Source organism: Bison bison, unplaced genomic scaffold (assembly GCF_000754665.1).
Source record: "Bison bison bison isolate TAMUID 2011002044 unplaced genomic scaffold, Bison_UMD1.0 scf7180017864456, whole genome shotgun sequence".
Lineage (NCBI taxonomy): Eukaryota > Metazoa > Chordata > Mammalia > Artiodactyla > Bovidae > Bison > Bison bison.
Window position 1 is genome coordinate 26,961,498 of NW_011495018.1, and position 9,892 is coordinate 26,971,389.

At 53.8% G+C, this 9,892-nt stretch overlaps 1 protein-coding gene across 1 annotated transcript in view; it reads left to right on the top strand.

Annotated features, from left to right (window-relative positions):
* The window catches only part of SH3PXD2A (SH3 and PX domains 2A), a 251,731-nt gene extending 242,802 nt beyond the window's left edge, over positions 1 to 8,929 (top strand). Inside the window, exon 15 of the mRNA XM_010859596.1 lies at positions 4 to 8,929. Within this exon, the coding sequence (XP_010857898.1) occupies positions 4 to 1,550 (1,547 nt within the window). The 3' untranslated portion in view covers positions 1,551 to 8,929. The remainder of the gene's footprint in view (positions 1 to 3) is intronic.
* Positions 8,930 to 9,892: the final 963 nt, after the last annotated feature.

The window sequence follows — 9,892 nt, forward strand, 5'->3', positions numbered from 1 at the left end:
CTATCTACGAGAACGAGGGCTTCCGGCCGTGTGTAGAGGACGGCCTGCCGGCCAGACGCTCCTCCCGAGACAGCGACTCCCCAGGGGGCTCCCCGCTGTCCCTTGCCAGGAAAAATTCCCCCAAATCGGACTCCCCCAAATCATCCTCACTTCTGAAGCTCAAGGCGGAGAAGAACGCCCAGGCAGAACTGGGGAAGAACCACTCCTCAGCCTCCTTTTCCTCGTCCATCACCATCAACACCACCTGCTCCTCCTCCTCCTCCTCTTCCTCCTCATCCTTGTCCAAGAACAGCGGGGACCTGAAGCCCCGTTCCGCCTCGGACGCGGGCATCCGTGGCACTCCCAAGGTCGGGGCGAAGAAGGATGCCGACCCGAAGGTTGGGCTGACCTCCTGTGCCCGGGCCAAGCCGTCGGTTCGGCCCAAGCCGTTCCTGAACCGCGCAGAGTCCCAGAGTCAAGAGAAGATGGACATCAGCACTTTACGGCGCCAGCTGAGGCCCACTGGCCAGCTCCGGGGCGGCCTCAAGGGCTCCAAGAGCGAGGATTCTGAGCTACCCCCCCAGACGGCCTTCGAGGGTCCCAGCGAGGGGTCCAGGAGAGGCTCCGCCGACCTCATCACCCTCCCTGCTGCCTCGCCCCCCTGTCCCACCAAGAAGGGTCGGGAAGGGCAGGCCACCTCCTACACCACATGCAGTGCCTACCAGAAGGTCCAGGACTCGGAGATCAGCTTCCCCGCGGGCGTGGAGGTACAGGTGCTTGAAAAGCTGGAGAGCGGCTGGTGGTACGTGAGGTTTGGTGAGCTGGAGGGCTGGGCCCCCGCCCACTATCTGGTGCTCGGCGAGAACGAGCCATCCGACCCGCCTGGCAAAGAGACAGACACAGTGGCCCCCAAGAGCAAGCAAAACGAGGGCAAGTCAGACAGCCTGGAAAAGATCGAGAAGCGCGTCCAAGCGCTCAACACCGTCAACCAGAGCAAGAGGGCCACGCCGCCCATCCCCTCCAAGCCGCCCGGGGGCTTCGTCAAGACCTCAGGCGCCGGGGCGGTGAAGATGAGGAACGGTGTGCGGCAGGTGGCCGTCAGGCCCCAGTCGGTGTTCGTGTCCCCGCCACCCAAGGACAGCAACCTGTCCTGCGCCCTGAGGAGGAACGAGTCGCTCACGGCCACCGACAACCTCCGAGGCGTCCGCCGGAACTCCTCTTTCAGCGCCGCCCGCTCGGCAGCAGCAGAGGCCAAGGGCCGCCTGGCTGAACGTGCTGCCAGCCAGGGCTCGGAGCCCCCCCTGCTGCCCACTCAGCGCAATGGCATCCCCGTGTCCCCCGTGCGCCCCAAGCCCATTGAGAAGTCCCAGTTCATCCACAACAACCTCAAAGATGTGTACGTCTCGATCGCAGACTATGAGGGGGACGACGAGACGGCGGGCTTCCAGGAGGGCGTGTCCATGGAGGTCCTGGAGAGGAACCCCAACGGCTGGTGGTACTGTCAGATCCTGGATGGGGTGAAGCCCTTCAAAGGCTGGGTACCCTCCAACTACCTGGAGAAAAAGAACTAAGGGGGGGAGTGGGTCCTTCCAGCCTTAGTGTGGGTGAGCGGGAATAAGACAAAAGGGAAAGGGGAAATGGGAGGGGGTGGGGAGGACAACATGAAACCTGCAGAATGTGTGACCTCGAAGACCCCAGCTAGAAGGTGGGGTCTGGCGGGGGCCCACATTGAGCAGGGAAAGGGAATGGGCAGGGGTGCCCTGGGCCTGGGATCAGGGGCGAGAAAGCTGAGCCTCAAGTGTGCACCTTGGGGACTTTGCTGATGGACTCGGCGCCATTTGGGACAGGCCGTGTGGGAAACCCAATTTGTGCCTTGGCTGCCAATCTGGAAAAGATGTGGTTGTAGGGGCCTCACGTGCCCTGCCCCTGCCTAGCCTGGTTTCAGTAGCTGTTAGCCTCCAGAGTGGCCCTTGTATCGTCCTAACCTGTATTTGTGAATTATTCTGGTTCCCAGGGTCCACCACCCGCCACGGGTGGGTGTAGTAGGAGACACCACTGGCCCTGGGGTTTGGAGACATCTCTTGTGAGCTCAGGCTGTCCCTGGGCTGGGCCTCCATCCATGTCTGCGGAAGAAAAGGCAGTTGCCCAGGTGCCAGCAAGGATCCCCTTTCTTAGCCGTCACTGCCGCTGGCCTTGGGAAGAGTGCCCACCTGCCCAGGGCATGCCGTGGAGGACCACCAGCTCCAGAGCTCACAGAGAGGGCGGGCGGGTGGAGCCGTCGGTCTCATCAGTCTGCACAGACTTTCTTTTGGGTATTTCTGGGTGGGCAATTCCTTTGCATGTTTTGGGAGAGGTGTATTGCTTTGGGGCTTCTATGTCAGGCCTTGGGTTTTTGGCCTTATTTTGGGGTTGTTTGGGGGCCCAAGGGCAGTTAGCCTCATGGGACAGGATGGGGAGAAGGTGGCATTTCTGTCGTACTCTTGTGGGGAGGTTGGTTGGTTTGTGTTTTGCATTCTTCCTCTCCACAAGCTGAAGTCGCTTCATTTGGTTTCCACTGTGTGGACAGCACCAGCGCTGGCCAGAGGGATTTCAGGCAGGAGAAGCCTCAGCCCCGGACGTGGCGAAGCAAAGATGCTGCTCTCTCGGCAGGGCAGGACCCTCCCCAGGGAGGAGGGTGGCGTTCAGGAGAGGAACAGCGTACATTCTCCGGCCCAGGCAGGGCCCAAAGCCTCACGTGTAGGCAGTGGAGAAGCAGCGGTCACCCCACCCTGGGCTGAGGGGACCCCACTGGGCAGACACCACCAGCCATCCATGGCCTGCGAGCAGTGCCCGAGAAGACGAAGATCCCTGGAGCCAGCCCGGGCTTCCCCAGGGGCAGCGCCCCTGTGAAGCGAGAAGAGAGAACGTGAAGTCCCTCTCAACTCTGGGTGGTATCTTTCAGTCGACATTTCAGAGGCCACACTGGCTTCCCTGAGGACTCACTCTTTGCTGGGAGTAGATTTCCACACGTGCCTTTGATTGTGGACAAATCAGGCTTCACAGCCACTGATTTAGCTAGCCAGATCCTGGATCGAGGAGGAAAGGCCCTCCCTCCGCCCCTGTTCCCCACCCAGGCAGTGTATGTTGCTGGAAAAAACAGCACGGGACCCGTGACTCGTGCCCTCAGCCCCAGCCACCCCCCCTCCCCCTTCCTCACCGTACACTGATGCCTGGCAGCTCTAGCAAAGTGCTCCCATTCTTTGTTGAAAGGGTCGTGGTGAGATTTTGCTTCTTTTTGTTTTGTTTGTTTAAAATTAAAATTAGTTATTTGCTTCTGCTGGACAGTATTAAATAGAGCAGGATGTTGAGTTATCTGCTAGATTGCAGTACTAATGGTAGTGTTGTAGTGTCTTTATATTAATATTATTTGGACTTATTTGAACAATAATGATAAAGAAGTGGTTCATTATTTTTTAATTAATGCACTTTAATAAGGTGGAATGGAAAGAAACCCAGAGAGCAAAGTGCATTACTTAAAGATGCAGTATATACTTTTCTCATTTTTAAACAGCACATATTTATTAAAAGAAAAAAAGTAATTTATGATTATTTAAAATAAAATTTAAAAGTAGAGTGACTGTCGGGTTAAAGGACCTTCCACGTAGCTATCTTCCAGGGGGAGGGCTCAAGCGGCTTCACTCCTCAATGTCTGCACTGAGCCAGTTCAATGCCAGCCAGGCCAGGAAGGAGTGCAGGACCCATCTGCCAAGCACAGAGCATCTCAGTTGGACTGGAGCACAGTGCTCCCTAGAGCCTGCCTTTCCCTGCCCTTCCTCTTCCACTGTACTGCCCTGTGGGGCTCTCCTAGCCCTGCCAAGGACCCCGTCTCCTTAATCTCCAGTGCTCTTAAGTAATAGAGTCATTATAAGTGACCTTCAGGATCACTTCATGCCATACCTTCCTGTTAACTGCAGCCCAAAGACAGGAATTAGCTTTCCCAAATCACATAGTTGACGGCAGACCTTCCCACCCCCATTAGAGTGTATAGTGCAGTCATCATGTTTACATTGTGACATCCAGCCCTAAGGATGGCTGGGGCTGCTCAGGCATCCAGGAAAAGTGGAGAGTGCTGCCACCTAGTGACAGCATATAGATTTGGGCAGTGAACAGGGATTGCCATGCCCCATCTTCACCCCTTGCCCCTCGCCATCACCCCGACTCTCAGCACAGCACAAACCCTGCAAACCCAAAGAGAATATTAATACTTGAAGCAAGAAGGGTGCATGCCAGTCCCTCTCAGTCATGGCCAGGGGATGCCAGGGCTTGCGCCCCTGGACTCCTAGCCCTGCCCAGGGCAAGAGGGCTTTTCCCTAGAGCTACTGAGCTGCTTTGTGATGTTGGAGGGTACTGCTGGCAGCAGGTAGAGGAGGGAAGGGGCCTGGGGCTCTGACCCATCTGGAGGAAAACCAGATCGGACTAAAAAAGGAAAAAAAAAGAAATCTCAGCAGTGTCCAAACCTAGTTTTCCATTAGTTGCGATTGAAAATGTGAAATAACGTTGTATTGCTGTATACTGCAACTTTAATCATAATGAGCCCTTCTGAGGTCATTATTGAGGTTTATATAATGCCTGAAGATGCATCCTTTGGTGCTTTTTTCTTTCAGTTTAAAGACTTTATTACAAGGGAAAGAGATGTCTTCATCTCTCTTCCACTTTGTAGCAGGGGCCTGGCTGGGGTCTCTGGCAGCCATCATGCTATTCCCACTAGGCCAAGGGACCCCAAGGGCAGCAAGAGGGAGTTGGGAGGGACAACCTGAACTGCAGGTGTGCCAGCTGTGACCGGGCCCCCTCGCCAGCCCTCGGCCCCCTCCACCCCAAGCCTGGCCCCATGGGCCCCTCTTTCTTCCTCCACTGTTCTCCATCTTGACGAAGGCATTATATAGAATCGTTTTAATCACTTTCAGATGTTAGAGCAGCATATTTTACAGGCATTTATATCCATTGCTTTCCTCAGCAAGGCATGTTACTACTTTTATCATCTAAGAAAAAAAAAAAAAAAGACAAGGGAATTTCGGTCAAGCATTATTTCCATATTAGTAGTATTTGCAGAATAGGTGTAGAACTATTTAAGTTTAGACCTTGGTTTGGTAGTTTTTTGTTTTGTTTTTAAGGAAAAAAAGAAAAAGTAACCCCTACGTTTCCTGTTTTTTGTATTTAACTAATATATAATTTCTATAAGGTTACTCACTTCCCTTCCCCCTCCAAATACTTTGCATTCTCAATCGAAAATGAAAACAATCTGAGAGACAGGAAAAGTGCAATATTATCAAGAGGGATGCCAGGGCTTGTAGGACAGTGGCGGGGAGGGCCAGCAGCCCCATGTGCTGCTGGGGGAGGTGGGGCTCTTGGAAGGAGTCAGCGGTGGAGCCAACAGGTGACCTTTTATCCCTCCTCCCCCTTCCCTGGCAAGATGGCAGGGGTCTCTGCCAGAGGGCAGCCCCTTCTGCTGGGTGTTGTCCACCCAGAAGAACGGGATTCAGGGAAGTGGCATGGGGCGCTCGGCCTCCCAGGGCCCCAGCCCTCGGCGCACAGCAAGGACCTCCAGGAACTTCTCCTTGTTTTCATTTCCGTTCTTTTTCAGCCAGCTGCTCAGAAAGACCTGTCCTAAAAATCACCCTCAGCAGCCCTCTCTCACCCCAATCTCTTGATGTTTGGCCCATGATCCTTTTGATGTATGTTTGAGTCTTTCTAAAACTATGTAACCTCAAGTTCAGTTTTATGAGCAGGAACCCTCAGTGTAACCAAATCCTTCAGGGGGGTATGTGGGTGCCTTGAGCCTAGCATCCTCCAGTGACACCAGTTCCCACAAGCCTGCAGCTGGGCCTGGCGCTGAGCCGGGGCCACCCATTCATCTCAATGACTTCAGCCCGAGCGAGGCGTGATCCTGCCTCTGCTCAACACCCCAACAGTTCCCAGAAGATCTCGAAAAAAACGTGTTGGAGAAGCCTGCGGAGGTCCCTGCGGACATAACTTCCCCCGACAGGTACAAGCTCCCACCTCCTACCCAGGTGTGGGTAGAGAGGGCAGGATGGGAAGTCTCTGGGTCCAAGCCCTGGGAGCTCCGCCCCTCAGGGTGACAGGTGCACCCTCGCTGGCTCATCCCTTCCCCCTCCAGTACTGTACACTTGCTGCTCCAACCCATTTGATGAATTTCTGTACAAATATGGATCTGGTGCCCAGAGTGGGACTGTGCCCCTGTGGGTGGGTGTGTCTCCTTGGAGTGGATACGTCTATAGGTCCAATTTTTGAGACGATGCAGTGCTCTCTGGAAAGAGAACCATCCACATTGCTAAAGAATTAAGATTCCCTCACTTTTTTGAGGGCTGTGTGTTGTTGAGTAAGTGCATTGTGCATGTGGTGTGAGTGTGTGCGCGCGCGTGAGTGCATGTGTGTGAGTGTTGGTCATTTCCCACTTGAACTAAATAACATGGGGTTAGAGGAAAGAGATACTGGGCAAGCTGTCTCCACTGAACAAGTCCTTGGCATTGGGCAGGCCCCAAGGGACTCACAGCTTCTGGCAGCAAGTGTATGTGTTACTCACACACATAATTCTGGCTGGAGAGTGCAATGTGTTTTTTTTTTTTTTAATTATTTTATTAAGTATTTAGTTGGAAACTTCACACTGGCATTAACAGATCTAGCAGAAGCAGCCTAGGCCATTGTCCCGGGCTCCAAAAAGATGTGGAAAGGAGGCGCCGCTGGGTGTGGAAGTGCTGAGGGGTTCAGACAGGGCCACCACCTGCAAACGCGTGTCTAGCAGGCTGCCTCCCAGCCTCTGCCGTGTATGTCACCACTGTGGGAACCCCCGTGTCCTGAGAGCTGCTTGCCCTCGGTTCTTGTGTGGCTGAGGGTGGGTCAGGCTGGTCGGGGTGAGAATTCTCTCATCTGCCTGTGTAGGCACATCACCCCCGATCTAGACCGCCGGCCCCAACTGAACACTTCACGGGGTCATGTGGAGGGCTCCCCCTTGACATTACTGAGCTTCTTGCCTCGATTATGATCTCTGGCTGGGGGTGGCCTCCGGTTCTCAAGTTCTGTGATCACAGCCAGGGACAGAACAGGGCCATGACCTACAGCTTCATTTCAGGAGGACAGCCCCTCTGATGGTGGAGTCCCTCCCCGTTTTGTCCTGTACACCTGGGTCCTCAGGCCGCAAGTCGGGCACACTGGTGCTTATAGACTGGGTGGAGGGCTCTGCCTTCCTGGGCCTTGATCCCAACGTGCATGTAAAGCTGGTTTTACCACGCTATCCCCCGTTCCCCAATCCTATCTTTCTAATCTTGAGTTTGCACTTGACAATCAGCTTCCTCTCCCATCCCAGAACTTAGTGGCCTTAGAGAATAGGTCCCTGCGATGAAGGTCCCTCCTTTGCTCCCATTTCCATCCTGGCTAATGGGCTGGACCTCAGGAGGCAAGAAAGAGGAAGAAAGAATTATCGTTTTAAAGCAAAAGTATGGGTCGAGCACGTTGAAAGTAAGTGAGAGGCATGTCGGCGAGATGAATGTGTGAGAGACTGGGGTGGCTGGGGTTTTCCATCCCTTCCCCGGGAAGGTGACTCCCAGAAGAGGATGTCTGCTAGGCAGAAAGGGAAAAGAGTGAGGAGGTTGAGTCAGGATTTAGAGTCTGGAGTTTTGTCTTTAGTAGAAAGAAGAAAGGAATGAATTCTGAGTGTTTCAGAGGGAAGCGAGCCAGTAGGGAGGAAACAATGATTCAACACCCAAGGGCCCAGACAGAATAGGCTGGGAAAGTCTCAAGATTTGGCTGTAGAAGAAGCTGACCAGAGGAAACTGCTAGTTGCTGGACCACAAGCTGGGTCGCCAGCATGTTCTTAACGGTCACTGATTTACTTAGTAGAAAGCCAAAGTTGCCAGCAACAAACCAATCTTTGGAGAACATTCCTCCATCTCTTAGCTTCCAGGCTGATTTTGCCCACCGTTCTTTGTCCAATCTAGAACTGGCCTCTCAAATTACTTGAACCAGAGACCAGTAACCAGAATGGTTCATGCAGTAGGGACCCACCATCCCCAGACTGAAACCTCGGGGTCCAGACACCATCCAGCATATCTGGGGGGAAGGCAACCTCATTTGCTCTTCTGTTGACGCCAGTTATTCTTGAGTATCTCTAACGATGTCTATGGTGTTTCAGTTTGCTGAGCCTGCCTCACTAGTGTGACTCAGAAGACGGTGCAATGCAGTCATCATGTTAGTGGCCTGTGAGCAAGGCATACTGCTCTTGAGCATTTCAAAGAAAGGTAAACAGAGCCTCCATTCTTGGATCTGCAACTTGGTCTCTGTAAGAGGTCTTCTTTAAATCCAGGACCCAGGATAGGAAAAGGGTTTCCCTGACAGTTTACAGGAAATCTGCAGGAAGGCGACTTCTGAAGAAGGCAGGTGTGAGTGGCAGGTTTGTGAAGCGTGGGTTTGTGGACTGCATGGTTGCACGTAAGCTAGCTGGATGTCTTTGGGGCGCTCCTCACAGTGTCCACGCAACCCCTCCCAGCTCCTAGTGGGACCTGTGGGGCTGACGGAGGTCATTCCCCTTTCTCCCCTCAGCAGAGAAACTGAAGAAAAGGACATTGAATTCAGTGCAGTTCGAGTGCTAAAAAATTTCCAGGCTCAATGGTGGTGCTAAACTGTCTCCATGTTTCTAATATTTTTAATAGTGGGTTGGTTTTTTTTCAGTTGTTCTCATCACAAAAATGCAGTGTCCTTGGGGAAGGGACCCAGCCCCTTGACCTGCCACTTTCCAGGTGTCCTTTATCCTTTTGACGGGACTCTGGTCTGCAGAAAATGTTCTGTCTTGGCATGCTTCTAGACTGTAAGATTTGGGTTGTTTTGTTTTGTATTTTATGTTTACATGCATCTTGTATTTCCCCAAAAACTAAATAAAGTTTTTGCCTTTTTAACTGAACAGAATCACCTCCTGATTCTCCCCTGCCACCAGAAAAAACATCCAGCTGAGTGGCAAAAGTCACATTACGCCCAAATGAGGCATGAACTTCAGGGTCCGGGCCCTCTGAGGACACTGGAGGGGTAGAGGGAAACATGTAAGCTGCCACCCTTGCTGGTGAGAAGCGTGCTCAAGCTCCCCACCTTTTCCCCACCTTTGGAAGGCTTTCTGGCCAGTGGCCCAGGCTTTTAGAGATACAGACCTTGGGGCCACCAAGACCACATCCAGTGGGCTTCCATGGCTCCTCAGCCTGGAGCCCCTGACCCTCCCCTACTTTTGCTGGACTTCAGTAAGCAGGGCTGAGCAGTCCTGGTGTAGGAAGTGGCCCATGGCCATTCAAGGCCAGGCAGAGGCTGGCCAGCCAGAGCATCCTCCCAGGAGAGAGGGCAGGAAGGCAAGCATCCCATGCCCCTCTGAGGCTCAGGCTGCCAAATGAGCTAGGTCCCCACGTCGTGCCTGGACCCCCTCTGGCACTCCAGCTTTCACAGCCACCTAGATGTACTCAGCCCACCTAAGAAGTTTTTCCAAAGGCCCCTAGCCAGAGGCCTCCCTTTCTAACTAGCTGTGCCACTCATTTGGCGTAAGCCTCTGCACCCACCAGTGGGAGCGCAGCTGAGCTCCCAGCCAGAGGCAAGAGGTCTGGACTTGGGGTGAGGGATGGGCAGACCAAGTTCTGGGGAGCTCAGCACAGCCCCTGCCATCCTCCCTTTAGCCCCTAGGTGGCGCCGCCCCTCCACAAAGGTTGCACACAGGTTCAGAACCGGCTCAGCGTTTTGGAGCTTCACGGACTTCTGCAGCTCCTGCTCTTGACAGATCCAGAGACCTGCAGTCACGGAAGGGCAGTGGCTTCTCCCTTTCGGCTTACAGCGAGGGTCGCCTGGCATTCTGGCCTCTGCTGTACAAGCCCCAGGCCATGCTCCAGCT